General features: G+C 39.9%; 1 protein-coding gene and 1 long non-coding RNA gene across 2 annotated transcripts in view; one reads left to right on the forward strand and one right to left on the reverse strand.

Annotated features, from left to right (window-relative positions):
- Positions 1-11837, forward strand: part of LOC142753872 (uncharacterized) — a 28356-nt gene extending 16519 nt beyond the window's left edge. Inside the window, exon 2 of the long non-coding RNA XR_012883015.1 lies at positions 11586-11837. This is a non-coding gene — a long non-coding RNA (uncharacterized LOC142753872). The remainder of the gene's footprint in view (positions 1-11585) is intronic.
- FGB (fibrinogen beta chain) lies at positions 6786-18556 on the reverse strand. Its single transcript, XM_075860329.1, has 9 exons — positions 18450-18556; positions 18295-18315; positions 13940-14143; positions 13421-13604; positions 11619-11846; positions 11362-11475; positions 10798-10920; positions 8012-8297; positions 6786-7537 (listed from the first exon to the last, which is right to left on the reverse strand). Exons 1-9 carry the CDS (start codon positions 18531-18533, stop codon positions 7309-7311), a joined length of 1473 nt encoding a protein of 490 aa, XP_075716444.1. The 5' UTR covers positions 18534-18556; the 3' UTR covers positions 6786-7308.
- Positions 18557-20171: the final 1615 nt, after the last annotated feature.

The following is a 20171-nucleotide window of genomic DNA, read 5'->3' on the forward strand; positions in this document are numbered from 1 at the left end:
ATTGGAAAGGATATGGTACAGAGGAGAGGACTTGGGTCCCTGTCCGAGATATCCACGCTCGGACCCTTATAAAAAACTTTCATAAAAAGTTCGGGGGTTGAGGGTCCAGTGGCCCCTCATAACAGGGGGTGTACTGTCACGTACTCTCTGCCTGCGGCTCCCTCGGTCTCCAGGACATCGAGAGTTACTCGCTTGGGCGTCGCCCGGACTGGCAGACTGACTCCGTGTCTTCCCAGGTTACCCTTTGTTATTTCGTACTGTCTCTGTCTTTTCCGTTTGTCAGTTTCACTTGTACCAGTATAGGGAACGCCGCCAAGTTGTGCGCCAACTTTTAGGTCGGGTCGTACAAGTAGGTAGGGACAGAGGTTTGGGAAGAACAGGGACCTCACTGTTTACTGTGTATTTGTTCATGACAGCGGTAGTAATAAAGTTTAGAAAAAATACACAGACATAGAAGAAATAAAAAAAACACACAACCCTCATTAACCGTTTAATTTAAAATAAAAAAGCCGTAATCTAAGTAGTCCTCGAATCCGACGTATTGTAACATCTGAACATGTAAAAAAAGCACAAACATAAAGAAAACCCATTAGTAACACGTGGTAGGCTTAGATACAGGGCCCATGTGTGATACTATCTGTTGGACCCTGTATCTAAGTCTACCACATGTTAGGCTTAGATACAGGGCCCCAGCAGACAGTAATCCTATACAGCATAAGATTACTGTCTGCTGGGGCCCTGTAGCTAAGCCTACTATGTGGTAGGCTTAGATACAGGGCCCATCTCGACAGGATCACACATGGGCCATGTATCTAAGACTACCATGTGATGGGCTTAGATGCAGGGCCCAGCAGACAGGATCACACATGGGCCATGTATCTAAGCCTACTATGTGATAGGCTTAGATACAGGGCCCAGCAGACAGGAACACATCATATGTGATCCTGTCTGATGGGCCATGTATCTAAGCCTACCACATGGTAGGATTTGATAAAGGTTCCCAGCAGACAGTTATGTTATACTTACCCTCCTCTTCGGTTCCGGGCGCAGCGGAGATCCTGACGCCATCCAGCATCGCGACGTTGTGCGCAGAGCACAGAGTCCTGACGTCATGGTGTCCTGCGCTCGGGAACGAGGAGGGTAAGTATATTGTTATCACTATATTAAAAGGGGCCTGTGTAGTATATTATGAAGGCCCCAGTCACTATAGTAACTTTTTATAGCCGGGGGGGCCCCCCTGGCTTATGGACCCGGTCGCAATTGCGATTGCTGAGACTCCTATAGCTACGCCACTGGCGCCGGCGTCCCAGGGAAGGAGGAAGGGAGACGCTGGCGGTGAGTACAAACAAACTGACGGCTGCGGCCGCCGAGAGAGGGGGGATGCTGGCTGTCTGTGGCCGTCGGCGCTTCTGTACATTAACATAATACATGTAGCTTTATGATTTCCTACCATGAGTTTTACATAGTCATTAAAATCTTGCCTTGGATAGGTCACCCTTGCTGTTTTTCATGTTTAAATACCTCAGCAAATAGAACATGGATTTGTGCACATTATTTTCCATATATACAAATAGGAACTTTGATTGATAACCTAACAGAAGTTTTGTCTTCCAAAGTTCAGGTATTTATTGATCTTGTTTCAGCAAATAAGCTGTTTAAATATCAAAGGGGAACTGCCAAAATGTTAACATAATGTGAGATAAGACAGTGGTTCATTTGAGCACTGTGATAAAGCTCACCTTTGTCTAAGCACTGCCAAAATCTTGTGACCCATGACATTCTGCCCTGTACAGTCAGTAACATGATGAGTGAACCACAGAAAATTACCAAGTATTATTGATGTTAATTGGTAATTATGTGTTGTAATGAGCAGTCACTCTAAGGTTATGTTCACACAGGTTATTTTCAGCCGTTTTTTGGTCTGTAAACACCCGAAAAATGGCTAAAAATGCAGGGGCTGAACGCCTCCAAACATCTGCCCATTGATTTCAATGGGATAAACATCGTTCCGTTCCCACAGGGCATTTTTTACAAGGCCGTTTTAAAAAACAGCCGTGTAAAAAAAAAACTTGTAAAAAGAAGTGCATGTCACTTCTTGAGCCGTTTTTGAAGCCGTTTTTCATTGACTCTATAGAAAAACAGCTCCAAAAACGCTATAGAAAACGCTGCAAAAATGCTAGTTGCTTAAAAAACTGCTGAAAATCAGAGGCTGTTTTCCCTTGAAAATAGCTCCATATTAACAGCCGTTTTTTGTTAATCGTGTGAACATACCCTAAAGCTGGGTTCACACGAGCACATTAACGTCCGTAATGGACGGACGTATTTCGGCCGGAAGTCCCGGACCGAACTCAGTGCAGGGAGCCGGGCTCCTAGCATCGTAGTTATGTACGACGCTAGGAGTCCCTGCCTCTCCGTGGAACTACTGTCACGTACTGAAAACATGATTACAGTACGGGACAGTTGTCCTGCAGAGAGACAGGGACTCCTAGCATCGTACATAACTATGATGCTAGGAGCCCGGCTCCCTGCACTGAGTTCGGTCCGGGACTTCCGGCCGAAATACGTCCGTCCATTACGGACATTAATGTGCTCGTGTGAACCCAGCCTAACACTAACACATAAGACAAGATCCTTCCATACATAGTGCTAATGGACCCATGGTCGTATAACAGCTCCATACAGGCCGCGAGTTGTACAGAGTCATATTACGAAAACCATAGAAGTGTGTACACACCTCCCCTAGAATTTGTATGAATATGACAGAAGAAATGTGAATATATTTGTAATATGGTGGCATACGGTGACACCACACAGTGACTTATTAATTGCCTACGTCTTCATAGTACGAAGCCGCTGACCCTCTGTGTGTCACCATACAGGCTTTGCATATATGGCGCCACTATTTGTGTATGAGGCCTGAAAAAGTCAATGTCAAGTAAGCTTCAGCTACAGTGCCATGGATATTAGTGCAGTCCTATAATGACCACATACAAGGTTCAATGTAATCACACTTATCTATATAATGCTGATCTTTTCATGTTTAGAATATTATAAGAGGCTCTATTCGTTTTTTTAAATAGTGCTCAGGTCATATAAAAGGCCCTGTAGTATACCTAAAATATATTGAAAGAAAATGTTTTTGGTGCTATGGATTTTACTGGTAAAATCTAGCATTAGAACAAATATGCATAATAGGAGGGTGTAACTCAGCCCCCTACAATATCAAATACTCTTTGAACATCATGAGAACAATGTGTTTACAAAGCCTATTGACAGACAGAATCTAAAACAAATAATTCTGATTATATGGAAGTGAAACAACTAGAGCCAGAAGTTACCCTACCTTTCAATGCCCTATAAACTATGGCAACAGCAAAAGACCAGATCATTGCATAGTATCGAGTACAGTAACTTAAAAAAAAAAAGAGAAAGGAAAGACAAGGAAGAAAGATAAGTAATGGAGAAAGAGCGAAAAAAATCCTTCTAAGGCCTCACGCACAAGACATATGGGCTTATTCTAGAAACAACGAATACTCTATAAGGCTGGGTTCACACGACCTATTTTCAGACGTAAACGAGGCGTATTATGCCTCGTTTTACGTCTGAAAATAGGGCTACAATACGTCGGCAAACATCTGCCCATTCATTTGAATGGGTTTGCCGACGTACTGTGCAGACAACCTGTCATTTACGCGTCGTTGTTTGACAGCTGTCAGACGACGCGTAAAAATACAGCCTCGTCAAAAGAAGTGCAGGACACTTATATACATTATATGCAGGACACTTCTTTCAGACGTAATTTGAGCCGTTCTTCATTGAACTCAATGAAGCACAGCTCAAAATTTACGGCTGTCAGAGAAGCCTCGCAAAATGCGAGGAGGAGCATTTACGTCTGAAACGAGGCAGCTGTTTTCTCCTGAAAACAGTCTGTCTTTTCAGACGTAAAAGCCTGCTACCGTGTGCACATACCCTAATATTGAACCGTAGGGACTTTGCCTGCAATTGTACAGCTTTGCTGTGTGTATGAGGCCTTATGTGTGTTAAAGGGGTTTACCAGGCATGAGAAATTGAAGGCCTATCCTTAGGATAGGCCATCAATATCTGATCAGTCAGGGTCCGACTCCCGGCACCCCCGCAGATCAGCTGTTTTGAAGGGGCCACAGCGCTCGTACGAGCGCTGCTTCCCCTTCATTCCCTTTACTGCTCGCACTGTGATTTGCCGACCTACGCACAGTATTACCTTCTCTCATTCACTTCAATGGGACAAGGCTGTAATACTGTGAACTGCCGTTACAAGTGTGTCGGCGATTCACAGTGCGAGCAGTAAAGGGAATGAAAGGCAAGCAGCACTGGAACGAGTGCTGCGGCCCCTCCAAAACAGCTGCCGGGAGTCAGACACTGACTGATCAGATGTTGATGGCCTATCCTGAGGATACGCCATCAATTTTTTAGGACTGGAATACCCCTATAACAATAACAGTAATGATGAATTGTTTAGTGTGTGTATGTGTGTGAAAGATGGAGAAATGCCCTGTGACACCTTATGGAAAAAGTGACAGATAAGTAGCATGATGTAAATAACGAGAAAAAAAAATATGTACATGAATTACTAGTAATTTTTGCCGAAAAGACCTGAGCTTCTCTGACTCAAAAAAGTATCTTAACTGCACATATATTTTGGTAATTTGTACCAATATTGCATAAAATATTGAGTTTAAAAGTCCTACTTTGTTGTAGCATTTTCAAACGTATGGAAAAAAAAAAACAGTTTAAAGTGTTTTTTTGGCGCTTTTTACATACATTTTTAGTACCATTTGTGTCATTATGTTTTTCCAGGAGTTTTTTAAAGTTCTATTGAGAATCCTAAGGAGAAACATTACTGAAAAAATTCCCTACATGGGCATGCCTTGTTTTTAAAAAAAAAAAAATCTACTAACCCCAAAAGTGAATACTACAACACTCAAAAGCAAAACGCTGCGTATCTAGATATCATGAACTTAGATGTGATCGGTAACAGGTGGTTCCAGCGTGTCAGAGAAGACAGGACCAGTTGTCACCGTAGCCGTCGGTTCCACTGACCTGACGGATTTGGGTTTGAATGCAAGATACAGCTTCTATGTATCCAGCATAAATAGAAGCTGTATCTCAAAAAGTAATTTTTTGCTTTTATAAAAAATCTATTAAAAAGTAATTTCAAATACCATTATACGTTGTTTAAAAAAAAGAAATAAAAAAAGAAAAGAGTGCAAAGGTTTTCAAAGGCTTTACCTGTAGTGTCACATGAGTATTCCATGTTCATAAAATTGGTTTACAAGGCATAGTAATCAATTTTTTGGCGCTGCTAGTCACACTTTTCCTTCTTATGCCACCTCATGGCTGGCATACAGTATATGTTTGCCAATATTTGGCACACATCTATAATAAACTTTGCACAACTTTTTGCCACACCCATTTTATGCACCGTCTTCAAAAGTTGTCATGGCCATTGCAGAATACTCTAATAAATAGCGCTCATTGTTCATTCACAGCCATGCGGGGCCTATGGTGGTACATGGACTGCAATACCGTATATAGTATTGCAGTCTGTGTATTGCCATGTGGTACGTCCGCCTATTTCCGTTAGGCACCATGTTCTCCCCAAGAAGTAATGCTTCAAGGGGAGAATACCTCCTTATTAAGGCATGCGATCGAGCACGCCTCCGTGTACCTCTATGAGAACTGGATGCACACGGAGGTACAGCAAAGCCCATACAATTCTCTGTGTACCGTATTCGGGTTTCGTGTAATATGGAGACCTGATTAATTAATTATTTGAGATTATCTGTATTCATATAGTGCATATCTCTGCTTATACAATGTCATCCAAACCAGCAAATTTGGCTAAATGGATTCATAATCTCGTCTGGATTACCCTTGCCGGCTCTGCCATAAAAACATTTTGTGGGAGATGTATCAAAACTGATGTAAAGACAATGTGGAGTAGTTACCCATTGCAACTAATCAGATTTCACCTCTCATTTTTCAAAGGCCCTTTGGAAAACGAAAGCAGAAACCTTATTGGTTGCTATAGGCAACTGCTCCTTTTTTTTTTTTTTTGCACCAGTTTTGTGCAAAGCATTTTTTACACTATGAAATAATTGTTAGGTAATATGCTTTATATTTATTGATCATCTTTTGTTTCTATTTCTTCAAAACAGGATGTGCACAGAATATTCATTGTGTTTTTTTGTATCCCTATTAGATTGTTAGATTTATTACATTTTTATAATATAATAATACTTGGATTTTAGGGGTCAATGCTTCTAATAATTGATGTCCCAACATGCCAATATCTTGTTATATATATTCCATTGTCCCCTGATTTCTGACTGCATAACTTTGGTAAATCAGAAGTTTGGTAATTATGTTTCATTTATTTATAGAGATGTTGACACTTTTCTGTCTTGCTGTGATGGCCAATTTAGCAAAATGTGACAACAGTAAGTGCCGCCATATTGATTGCCACCTAAATTTAACGATAAAATCTCATTCTGTCAGCATTTTCTATTAATAACAACGTGATAGTATTACCTCTAGTGTCTGCAATGCTAAAAATAGCCAAACAGAATAATAAAGTGCTAAAAGATGTAAGTAGATAAAACATAATTACCAAACACTGCCTACTGTTAGAACTTCTGATTTACTAATATATGGCCAAGTTTTTTTTTTTGAGTGGAATTTTTTTTAAAGAGCTCTATTAATGTGCTCCTCCAAAGAGTCGTAAAACCAAACAAGAAATTAATCACTTTAGACAATACTTCAGCGCCTTTATTGATGCACAGCTATTAATTGACATCGCCATAACATGTTTCACTGATCCTCAAGAACGTTATTTAGTGTTTATTATTCCCACTCTTTTAATGTAGTTGCCAACAGTTAGAAGATTTGTTAATAGCCAGTCAAAAAAAAAATCGAATATTTAGTCATAAATAAGAAAAACGTTATATCAGCAAATTGCCGCCCTCTCGACCCCATTATAATTCTCACTGAAGGGCTACATTGAGTATTTTGAGATAACATTGTGTTGTTAGATATTTATTAACAAACGTCTTGTATATTTTGCTTATAGTTTCTGTTGTGGGCAGCATTTGGGTAGATGAGCATAAGGTAAAATGTTTTGCCTCATACATTACATATACACTTAGTTGTATTTCACAAGGCATAGAACATTATCCCGATATGTGACCTGAAGTGTTTCATGCGTTCGATGAAGTCATTTGGCATCATGTATGTCGATGGCTTCTTGTTTTAGGCAGAAAATTTCATGTTTTAATTGCTGAAGTATGGGCGGATTTTTATGCTCATCCTCTTCATTGAATACCACGATCTTTTCCAGTTCATCCATACAACACCATCATCTGTGCCATGTTTTGCCATTTCATATGTGTAATGCCCACCCCAGTAATATCTGCCATTAGGATTAGCAGAGTGGCATCGATTGTACCACCAGCCACCACCATCTTCTTTGGCGCACTGTTTGTTTGGATCTGCATGTAACCTAGAAACAAAACATTACTTTTAATGACTATGAAAACATTATCAATTATATAACTATAAATATCTACAATGATTTTAATGGATGTCATCTAATAATACATATGTATAGGCTTGCTTTATCTATTTTAAGTACTAACCACAAGTGCATTTTTCATGGTGCAAAATACAGAGCCGATATGGTTTGCGGAAGGATACACTACAGGATATGCAGCGAGGGGACACTGCCATGTGGGTCTATTTCCCAAAGATTAACTGGGGAAAACCACACTGTAATTGGGAAACGAGCAAGTTGGATTCATAAGGTGCAATCTGGACAACCATGTAATGGTTTGGATGTGAAGGGAGAATGTGGCTTTGAGCAAAGGGACAGTTTAATAGTTGTTGGCCATTCCGAAAATCAATATAATGCTAAAGATAAAAAGAACCGATGGACATTCTAAAGTGAGTAGGAAATTAGAGCAAGTTCCATACATACCAGCCGTCATTATCTCTGTCATGAGTACTGAAGAACATGCCATTGTGTATTGTCATGGTTCTGTTTTCTCCTCTCAGTTCTGAAGCCCCTTCCATGAGAGCATTTCCAGCATTACCCTGGTAGCCACTGACAGACAGCTGATATTTATTGGCCTCGTTTTGGACGGTGAAGCCAGTGTACTTGGCCGAAACTTTGTTGCCTTCCCAGTCTTCCATTTCAATAAGAGATTCTGTTGGTCCAAGGTTGGTGAGCGTGCTAAGTCTCTCATTACCCAGCCAGTATTCACCTAAAAAATGTCAGACATTGTTAGTTTCTGATTATAGAAATTGCACAGAACTCCTAAAATATCCTTGTACCATTTCCTGCAGTTTAAGGTATAAATTTGCTAGATCATTTTATAATCTGCTGCCCTCTAATAATCCTTATACTATTTCTTAAAGTATGAATTCGCCAGATCATCTAATAATCTGCTGCCCTGCAAAACACTCAGCAGAATGCAGACTGTCTTTTATAGCAACCTGTACTATACTATAGTGCAGTAAACACAGGCTGTCATAAAACCACTTGTATTTGGCTGCAGCAATGCTGAATTAGGGTATGTTCACACGATGAGAGGCATTTACGTGTGAAAAAACAGCTGCCTCGTTTCACACGTAAATGCTCCTCCTCGTAATTTACGAGGCGTCTGAGACGCTCGTAAATCTTGAGCTGTGCTTCATTGAGTTCAATGAAGAACAGCTCAAATTACGTGGTTCTTTGCCGAGGCAGTCCATTTACGCGTCGTCGTTTGACAGCTGTCAAACGACGACACGTAAATTACAGGTTGTCTGCACAGTACGTCGGCAAACCCATTCAAATGAATGGGCAGATGTTTGCCGACGTATTGTAGCCCTATTTTCAGACGTAAAACGAGGCATAATACGCCTCGTTTACGTCTGAAAATAGGTCGTGTGAACCCAGCCTTAGAGATCTCTAGCACTGCTCCAACACTGTGTCTATAAAGCATAAGTAAAATTGTCATATGTGAAATACTCTAGATAGGCTTCCCGTCTCCATGAAAAGACCAGTAAGAAAAAACGGAATAAAAAAAACCCCAAACTCAATATATATATATCATGGCTATTGGCAGGGGTGTCGCAGTACACGTTAAATTAAATACATATATCTATTCTATATCATTTCAAAAAATCTTTGGCTTGCTAAAATGTATAGGATAAATTCTGCAATATGGCATCTGTAAATACTTCTTAGAAATATTACATAAATCTTAGGGTTATTTTTCCAAAATTCACTGTGAAAACACTAAGGGCGGGTTCACACATAGCGGAATTTCACTTAAATTCCGCTGCGGACACTCCGCAGCGTTAATCCGCAGCGGAGCCGTTTCTCCATTGACTTTCACTTTAATTTAGCAGTGTTCGTTTACACGATGCGTACAATTCCGCTGCGGAGCATAGGCTGCGGAGCGGAATTTGGTGTCCGCAGCATGCTCTGTCTGTTGCGGAGCAGTGGCGGACTCATGGCGGAATTTCTCCATTGACTTCAATGGAGATTCAAAGTTCCGCAATGAAGTCCGCAGCTGTCATGCACATGTCATGTGTGCTGCGGATGCGTCTTGCTTTTTTAACTTGACATTTCTTCATTCTGGCTGGACCTATGTATTTCTAGGTCTACAGCCAGACTGAGGAAGTCAATGGGGCTCCCGTAATGACGGGAGCGTTGCTAGGAGACGTCAGTAAATAGTCACTGTCCAGGGTGCTGAAAGAGTTACGCGATCGGCAGTAACTGTTTCTGCACCCGGGACAGTGACTACCGATCTCAATATACATGTATCTGTAAAAAAATATATAAGTTCATACTTACCGAGAACTCCCTGGGTCTGTCTCCAGTCCGGCCTCCCAGGATGACGATTCAGTGTAAGTGACGGCTGCAGCCAATCACAGGCCAAGCACAGGCTGCAGCGGTCACATGGACTGGCGCGTCATCCAGGGAGGTCGGGCTGGATGCCGAAAGAGGGACGCGTCACCAAGACAACGGGCGGTAAGTATGAATTTCTTTGACTTTCACTAGGGAAAGTGCTGTCCCTTCTCTCTATCCTGCACTGAATAGGGAGAAGAGAAGCACTTTTCCTGCAGTCCGCAGCGGCCAGTCCGCATCAATTTTCTGCACATTTTGTGCAGATCCGCTGCAGAATCTGCAACGCAGATTCTGTGCGGCATTGATGCGGACAGTTGCGGAGGAATTCCGCCATGTGTGGTCATGCCCTGAAATGGGCTTTAATGACAATCCGTTAGACATGTCTTAAAAGTCTAATCAGAAGGGATCTGGGACCCTTGACTATCCTGGGAATGAGCGATTCTCAATCCTGGACATTAATGAAGAAGTTGCCAAATGTTTACTCCCCATTGTAATGAATGATATGCACATGCTATTTGCTTGAGAGACTCTGACATGGTTGAAATGTTGCAAGGTTGTGTTTGGTGAATAATTAAGAATATACATTTTTTCTGGGTTGCTGCAGTTATTCTCTGTTTACCTTGGATAAGTAAATTCCCTTGGACCTGGGATTGTTTCTCCGCGCGCACCCCTACTGCTGGGGGTTTCTAATATACTGGTTGTGCTGTTAAATATCTTTAATTTGACATGCACGGGAACCATCATTTTTTGATATGTCTTGTCTATTGTACGACAACTTTTTTTTTTATCTTCAATAACTTCATCTTCAATATAATTCTTATTTATTTTGTGCAATCATTGACCATAGCCCAGATTTAACTGAATTATACCTGGTATATCGCAGATTTGTTTTCCTCCACTGGAAGCAATATTTCCAAATCCATTCTTGTAGCCATCCCATGTCCTTCCAAAGTTAACACTGCCATCTTGCCTGTTCTGGATTAATGTCCATCCTAAAAAAATGTCCTCATTGTATTAATTTCTGCATTATATAACCTGAGCCAAGACAAATATCTCCATTTTAACGCGAATACCTAAATTAAACAATTATCACAATGAGGGCTAAAAAGGATGCCGGAAGTTCATACCCACTATCCTTTGCAAAACTATGGTGGTCATTTATAATATTCCTGATATCTATTGCAATCTTTTCTAGGTAGGTCATGAGACTAATGGTCACTATTCACTAAGTATTATCAGTAATTGTCACTAGTAAAAGTTTTTACTGAAAAGGGAACCCATTGCGAATTTTATTGAAAATGCAATATGAATCCAATCATTTTTAGGTATTTTTAAAGAACATTCCTACTACAAGTTGTGCCTCCATTGTTAAAACGTATAATTTTGTGGCTCTCTAGCAGTCACCGAAATGATTGTATTATTGACCTACTTACCGCCATCTTGTGTGGTCATATCACAATAAACTTTGTATGGTCTGAAGAATCCGTCTGGCTGTATGAGATACATTTCTGATGTTTCCCCTCCTTTCCTGTAGATTTCTTCACACTCTGTAATTATACATGAATATTAATTATGTAGGTAGACCAAGCAATAAAACCATTTTAGCAGTTACAGCATTCACCCATCTTAATTACGGAACCTTTTATTGTTTCAACAGCTGGAAATAAATGTGAGAAGCCATAGACTCTACCTTTGCCAGATACCACGGGAATGTTGCAAGTTGTAACACATGGAGATCTGCAGTTCTCCACCTGGGAGGAAATGGTGGCTTCCAGCTTCTGGATTTTCGATCTAAGATTTTCTAAGACTTGACGTAGGATGCGGATGTTGGATGGAATATTGGTATCCACATTTTCCTTGATATAAGTATACTCTTCCTGCAGATCTTCACTGTATTCATTTATTACATTCTCGTTTTCTAAAAAGGAAATATTTCACATTTTAAATGCTGTCCTGCTCATGGCTCTAGAAAACATGGCTCTAAATACATTGCAGCTTTTTAAAAGGAATTGTTTCTAGGGCTGTTTTAATGCAAAAATACATTGCGTTGCAATATGGAAAGTCCACGATGGCAGTTTTTTTTAATGCTGTGGTTTTGACTCATTGAAGTCAATGGAGAAAAACTGCTGCAAGTCCACAACAAAACCGTGATGGATAGTTGCCGTAAGTCCATCTAGTTTAACCTGTTCTCCTGCAAAGTAGAGCACTCGTCATAGGATGAGCAACTGGCTGAAGGCTTAAAAAATATACTTAAAGGAGTTGTCCAGTTCTGAAAAACAATTTTAAAGAGGACTTGTCATCTGACCAAAAAACTGCAGTTGACTTCTCAGTTAGATTGCAGTCGCTTCACAGATTATGTTGCTTTTTATTTTTTTCTTCTAGTCCCAAGCGTTTCTGAGATATCTGGGCTGTTCATTCTGATGTCCAATATGCAAATGAGGCCTTTGATTGTCAAGTGGGCGGTTACCTGCCCACTTGACAGTCAAAGACCTTATTTGCATATCGGGCAACAAAATTAATGGCACTGATATCTTAGCAAAGGTGGGGGCTAGAAGAAAAAATAAAAAGCGTCAGAATCTGTGAGGCACCTGCAATCTACCTTGAGAGGTTAGCTGCAGTTTTTTGGGCAGGTGACAGGTTCTCTTTAACATAATAAAGGGGGTCCTCTATCAGGCCAGAGAAGAGAGCGGTTACATAGAGTGTCTCTTGCTCTGGAGGGCATGTCCTGCATTACACACACATCCCATTATTATGAATTGGGCACTGTCTAATGCTTAATTTCCCCTATGGTGGCGCTGCAGGGAAGCTGAACAGTGACTGCCAGGTTTCCCCACAGATTACAGATGATTGCTGGGGGGGTCCCTGCAGGGGGACACTTTGTCATCAGATTATTCTCAAGAGACCCTTCTGACAAGTAGGGATTGTCCAAAGCAGAGAAACCCTTAAAAGAGGATTTCAACAACAAATGTAAAAATGTTGTATATTAAAAAAATAGAGCAAGAGACAACATTTGTTACCTTGTCTTACAGAGATTTTTTGCAGAAATGACACATTTTTTATGTTAATATTTAATGAATTAAAGGACACTGGTGATCTATTTGCTTAATAGTTTTTTTTAATACTGAGGAAATACCGAATTTTCCTTGCACTGCCAGCCTGCGATATTGGGAAAGCCTGTCTACAAAAAAAAATCACACTACCCCACCCAGTGAGAGGGCGCGGAAATACGTTGCACACCTTTACCAAACTATGATTTCCTAGGTGGTGATGTGTTGATCATAGAGACAACACATCCTGTGACCACAGTGATTCTCCACTACGTTCCTACCTACTTTCTACAGATTCAGTCAGACTGCCTCAAGATACATTTTTACAGTGAACAAGTTGAGCATCGAAATTACTGTGTCTAATTGCAAGTATTCATTCATTGTTTGTATACTGGCATGCTATCTTCTACATTAACCATATGTTTATATATAATAGAAATTCTACCTGAGTTTAGTGCCTGTCGTTCTTTAAATTTTTCTCCAAGGAGAGAGGCATAATTATATATATTAGTTGATGATTGAGACAGTGACAACAGCCTGGGGCGAACGAAAGCCAAAGAGTTTTTGACATTCCTCTCTTGTTTTAAAAGACCAGTACGCAATTCACAACCAGTGGGACATAACACTCCCTGGAGGAATAAAAGACATGAAATTCAGTCATTAAATTACTAGTCACTTCAAGTAGTAGCAACAAAAATCTATTTTAATCCTTGGCTAGAAAACCCGGGTGTTTCCTCGTTAATTCCCCCTATTAACAAAAATCCACCAAGCTTTCTAACCTCCTTTCTGTCACTTTGTATATGTTCTAACACTATCCTCATCACCCTCCCCAATGATTCTGCCAAAAATATTTAATATCCCCTACTTTCTTCTTTTTCTTTCTCCATGTACATAAAGTTGTCATAATAGTATTCCCCAAGTCTACTTACTAACCCTCTCTTTTATTATTACAAGATGTTCTTACCAACTCCTCCTGTAGATGTTTGCAGCCTCCACTGTCAGGAAACACTTCGGGCTCTTTCTTCTGCCCTTTGGCTGGAGCTTTAGTTGGACGTGCTCTGTAGCCATCTCCACTGACTGGTGGTGGAGGAGGTCGTCTGGTTGGAGCTAGTCTTTGTCCTGTAGCGAGTGGCCTGTGTCCTCTTGCATCAACCGTTGAGTCTGATTCCTGGAATAATATTTGATAAATCAGCGTATAGTTTCCAAAATCAATAAAAATTAAATAGTTACAGTCATTACTAAGAGAGCCCTGAGGACACTGATTACAGACTTGATAAAGAGTCTAACGTATTCCTTAGGGCTTGTTCACATAAGCATTGAACTTCCGTTTGGTTTTCCGTTCATCTGTTCCATCAGAGGAACAGATGAACGGTAAAACAAACGGAAAGTATAATTTCCGTTTGCATTATCATTGATTTCAATAATATTTTTGGGGTTTGTTTGATTTAGATTGCCTTCACTCCTCTAGGTTTCTGTTTTTTTTTCACGGAAACAATAGAACAGCACACTATGCTATTGTTTCAGTAAAAAAACTGGAAACCTAGTGGATCGGAGGCAAATTGAAACAAACAAAGGGCCTGTTCACATCACCGTTCATTTCCATTCCGGGGTTCCGTCCGAGATTTCCGTCGGGTGAACCCCGCAACGGAAAGTGAAAGCACAGCTTCCGTTTCAGTCACCATTGATGTCAATGGTGACGGAAACATCGCTAATGCTTTCCGTTCGTCACCATTCCGGCTGGTTTCCAGTTTTCCGATGGAATCAATAGCGGAGTCGACTACGCTATTGATTCCGTCGGAAAACCGGAAACCAGCCGTAATGGTGACGAACGGAAAGCATTAGCGAGGTTTCCGTCACCATTGAGATCAATGGTGACTGAAACGGAAGCTGTGCTGTCAGTTTCACTTTCCGTTGTGGGGTTCACCCGACGGAACCCTCGGACGGAACCCCGGAACGGAAATTAATGGAGATGTGAACAGACCCTAAAACAAAAAGATACCCTTGAAATTGATGATCATGCAAAGGGGAACTATACTTTCCGTTTGTCTTTCCGTTCATCTGTTCCTCTGACAAATCCAATATCACAATAAATGTAAGCTTGCTGAAAGTTCAGAGATGAAATTGCACATGTTCTATGTATTTGACACGCCACTATTTTTTTAACAATTATAAATAAATAGGGAATTATTCCTCATTTCTTTTGCCAATAGGCAAATGGGATTTTCAATCTGCTGGGTGTGCTAGTACATGCTATACTATACTATGGGTTCCTGCACATTTTACCTTCACATGTATTTCTTCATGAGACTGTAAGGGTATGTGCACACACACTAATTACGTCCGTAATTGACCGACGTATTTCGGGCAATAAGTCCCGGACCGAACACAGTGCAGGGAGCCGGGCTCCTAGCATCATAGTTATATACGATGCTAGGAGTCCCTGCCTCGCTGCAGGACAACTGTCCCGTACTGTAATCATGTTTTCAGTACGGGACAGTTGTCCTGCAGCGAGGCAGGGACTCCTAGCATCGTACATAACTATGATGCTAGGAGCCCGGCTCCCTGCACTGTGTTCGGTCCGGGACTTGCGGCCGAAATACGTCCGTCAATTACGGACGTAATTAGTGTGTGTGCACATACCCTAATGCGGCATTACTAATGTCATTATGGCAGTTATCATATGTATGTAGGAAGGCCCACCAACACCTTTTTATCTATGCAACCTAAGCTATTGATTTATCAACCTTTTTCATCACTTTTCTGGATACAAAATTGTCAGTGCACAATGCCAGCTAAAATCCAATGTTGTTATGCACCATGTGCACTATTCCCAAATAGTTGCGCTGCTCATTAGCATACCGCTTTTCAATATGATAACGATTCTGCTCCTGTGTGTAACCAATAGCAGCATAAACACAACTTGTTATTTTGTTGAATATTTATTTGATATTCTTTCACTATATTAAGTTCTGTGTCATGAGTACAAGAAAGGGGTTGTCCGGGATTACAAGATATGGTCTACTTTTTCCAAGAACAGTGCCACTCTTGTCCATTGGTCATGTCTGGTATTGCAGCTCATTACCATTTAATTGAAGGAGGCTGAGCTGCAATACCAGACTCAACCCATCGAGAAGAATGAAGCTGTCTCTGAGAAAAACGCAGATCTATTTTACTTATCCCAGACAACCCCTTTCTTGTACTTATGATATAGTACTCAGCGTAGAATATCAACCCCTTCAAGTTTGTATGTTTTTTTGTTGTTTTTTTGCCTGGGGTAGATTTAAATGTAATATAATAGCTATCATCTATGTTCTATCCAGGCTTCCTCCAGTCTATGTAGTGTATAAATCTAACTAGGGGTTGAACAAAGACTGTCGTAGTCACACAAGACAATAGTGTGTATTTTTCTTACCCGCTCCACTATGACACCAAACAAAAACACAGCATAAACATAATGCGTAAGCTTCACAAAATAGATTGTTCTATTTCCCCGTTATGCTTGAGATGTCACAAACAGACTGGCTCATACACACACGTTTAGTGGGATTGTGAATTAATAAAACCATTTTGGGGTGAGGTGGAACAGATTCAGAAAATAATTTGCCCAAAAGCCCCTACTCTAACTACCCCTCTATTGTTTTTAAATTTACTACCAGAATATACACTTGCCTCTAGAGGGACTTTGTGGTCGCATTTAGTTTTAGCAGCAAAAGCTATAATCCCCTTGTATTGGCGTAAAGAGGAACCCCTATCTGTTGCTCATTGGCTACAGAAAATAGCACAAATATCCAGATTAGAAGAATTTAGTTATCTAGCAGGAAGAAACACAGGTAAATGTTAGAAAATATGGCTCCCCTGGATTAACTTTCTCTCAGTCCCTGATGGTTTTGGTAGTCGTGTTGGATGCTTAATACTTCTTACATTTTTCGAGTCTTAGTGGCTCTCAGACAATAGGTTTATGTTTATTCACCTGTTAATATGATCATACTTTCTTTTGAGTGGAATGTTGGAAACTTGATGGATGTGTTTGCTGTTCTGATCTGTCACTGTATTGGATTCTACATGTGAATGTATATATGTGAAAATCTTAGGTGGAAAGATTTTATTATAATTTCTTTATAACTTTTTGTTTGTTTATATCTGTCATTTTATATCAAACTGTGTGGATATAAATATGTAAAATCAATAAACAAAGTTTTGAAAAAAAAAAAAAAACATGCGTAAATCTAGTTTTTGCTGTGACCACATGCAGTGTTCTCTATTGCTATTTTTACATGTGTAAAACAGTGGAAGATAATTGAAACAGCAAAAATCTCCTGAAAAACTGCTATGTTTGAGTCAGAATAAATAAATTCTCAAACACTATGAAACTTAATTTACATTACATGACCTGAAATTATAGTTCTGTTTGTAAGATAAATTGTAAATCTAAGAAGTTTTATATTGTGTTTCTCCTTGGGCTATTTCAGCTATGGTATTTTACCGTAGCAGCCGATGTGGTGTAGTGAATGGGATCTTGAACAAATTCATACTAATATATTGTGTTAGGCGGCAAAAGTGTTTGGTAGCGTTTATTCTGCATTAACTTAAAGGCTATGTACACCCTTGAGGGGCATTATATATATATATATATATATATATATACACACACAAGTCAGTCAGTGTGTTTTGTGTAACTTTATAATTAGTCTTTATTAAACGTGTGTTTTTTGTTTTTTTTTAGATACAGCTGCTCTGTATTCTGCATACAGAGCAGCTATATGTAGTGCCAAATCCTGTTCCCGTCAGGTCCGCGGGACTGATGGGTACAAGCAAGATCCACCTGTAATCCATCACGTCTAAGGTCATAACTTATATGTGATCGATTACAGGTAGATCCTGCTTGTCAGAGACACACAGGACCCGCTGACACTGAACCCGTCAGGTCCGCAGGACTAATGGATTCAGGTCATAGCGAAAGATACAGCTACTCTGTATACAGAATACAGAGCAGTTGTATCTAAAAAAGTAAAACACATTTTTAATAAAGACTAATTATAAAGTTACACCAAACACACTGACTGACCTGTTTATATATATATATATATATATATATAATAAGTGTTCCTCAAAGGTTTACATAGCCTTAAAATGGGTAAAAAACACAATTGGAAAAACCATATATACACCGCAGTGCAGCTAAAAACATGCAATTTTGATAGCACCCTTTGGATGCGAGTCCAAGTTATTAGATTACATTTTTCATTATTTGTGATGTGCATGTTCTATGTAATAAATGATAAAGAAAAATATAAATCTTATATAGTATAAAAACATTACCTTTCCTCCTGCAACTTCTTCCTGCAAATAAAAGGAAAACGTTAGTTAAAATTATTACATACTCACATAATTACACGTCCTAAATACGGGTAATTAAATGCAAACAACAAAAATATTATTAGGTACAACTCTAAAATTGTCACCGATGTAATTACCCCTTCTTCATCATAATCACTGGAGCACCACACTGCTGTGGTGCAGAGGACTAGTAACACGACCACCCTCAAGAATTTAGCCATGCTTAGCTGTGATAGCCTCTCTAGAGGTAAGCTTCTCTTTATATAGCCACCAGGTAATGACACGTGAGCCCTGAGTGTGCTGTGATAGGATCCCACAAGGACTCCAGTGGTGTTAATAGGTAACCGATCCTATAACTTATGGGAATTGTGAGCTTAAATGTGTAGGCGGACTTATGACAAACATTGAAAAAATATAGTCAATGATTGCAAAAATCCTACCCTAATATTTTGTAAGATTGACAAACTATAGTCATTTGACTCACAGACGTAACAATTTTACCGGAACACAATATTTAGTTGTTAACAATGGAGTGTCCTAAAAATGAAAAAATAAAAATTTTGTAAACTGACAATCTGCATCTACTGTAGTATGTTCATAGCAAGTTCTTATTCATAACATTAAAATCTGACCGATAAGTGGTCTTAATCAGTCCAGAGATTCAGACAATCTTATCTGATCATCTTGAAACTATAGATGTTAAGATGATCATTATGGGGCTCAATATTTCATAACAATTATGGCTAGCAATAGTGAACATTTACTATGAGAATATTACTGATAAAGCAATGCAGTAATGTACTTTTAGTTATTTTTTTCTATGGAATATGAATTTATTATACCGAAAATGCATGCGATTGGAATGAACCCAACAAAATATTGTTGTCTTTTGCTAAGGAGCCCCTTTCAATGACATGCAGCAAATCCAATTTAATGTGTAGCTAAACGTTCGACAAACTTCTGACATGTCATAGTGACATGTCAGAAGTTTGGATTGGTGGTGGTCCGAGCACTGAGACCCCCACCCTTCGCTAGAACAAAGCAGCTGAAGTGCTCGTGTGAGCGCTCAGCTGCTTCGTGTCTGTTCGGCTATTTCCGGAAATAAATGTATCGGTGTACGGACTCAATACCAAGTCTATGAGCCCGTACTCCGATACATCGGCTTTCCGGAAAAAGCCGAACAGAAACGAAGCAGCTGAGCGCTCACACGAGCACTTCAGCTGCTTCGTTCTAGCGAATAGTGGGGGTCTCCGTGCTCGGACTCCCACCAATCCAAACTTCTGACATGTCACTATGACATATCAGAAGTTTGTCGAACATTTAGCTACACTTTAAATTCTTTGTTATTTTTCTATTTTGCAGAGATTGCAGCCACAGTGGCCTTGATGGAATTTATAATTTTTTAAAATCAAGATTTCATCAAATATATGGTGCAGAAAAGAAAACATAGCATGCCATGTCATGGAGGTACTCTCCATGCAGGGGGCTCTATGTGCGTTTATCAGCATGCAGCATGCAGCAATGCAAAACCTATATAGTGATGATCACAGAATTCTTTCTTTGACAGAATGGTCATTACAATCGCCAGAGCTCAACCAAATTGAATAGCATTTCTGGGTAATATAACGGCTAAAATAAATGGATAAATATAAGCCAAATAGGTAGATACACTATATGGCCAAAAGTATGTGGACACCCCTCCTAATTTTTGAGTTCAATAGTGGTAGTTGATAGTTGTTTGGGTCACACTGAAGATCATAATGACTTCAAATGTGGCACTGTCATAGGATGCCACCTTTGCCACAAATCAGTTTGTAAAGTTTCTGATCTGCTAGACCACACAAATTCAGAGCTCCGCC

This window comes from Rhinoderma darwinii, chromosome 1 (assembly GCF_050947455.1).
Source record: "Rhinoderma darwinii isolate aRhiDar2 chromosome 1, aRhiDar2.hap1, whole genome shotgun sequence".
In the NCBI taxonomy this organism is placed as follows: domain Eukaryota; kingdom Metazoa; phylum Chordata; class Amphibia; order Anura; family Rhinodermatidae; genus Rhinoderma; species Rhinoderma darwinii.

Coding starts and splice junctions, on each gene's coding strand:
- FGB (XM_075860329.1), bottom strand. CDS start 18,533: ATGGCTAAATTCTTGAGGGTGGTCGTGTTACTAGTCCTCTGCACCACA. Junction 11,847..13,420: donor ACGACAGGCACTAAACTCAG/GTAGAATTTCTA, acceptor TTTCCTTTTTAG/AAAACGAGAATGTAATAAAT. Junction 7,538..8,011: donor GACAGAGATAATGACGGCTG/GTATGTATGGAA, acceptor TTTTGTTTCTAG/GTTACATGCAGATCCAAACA.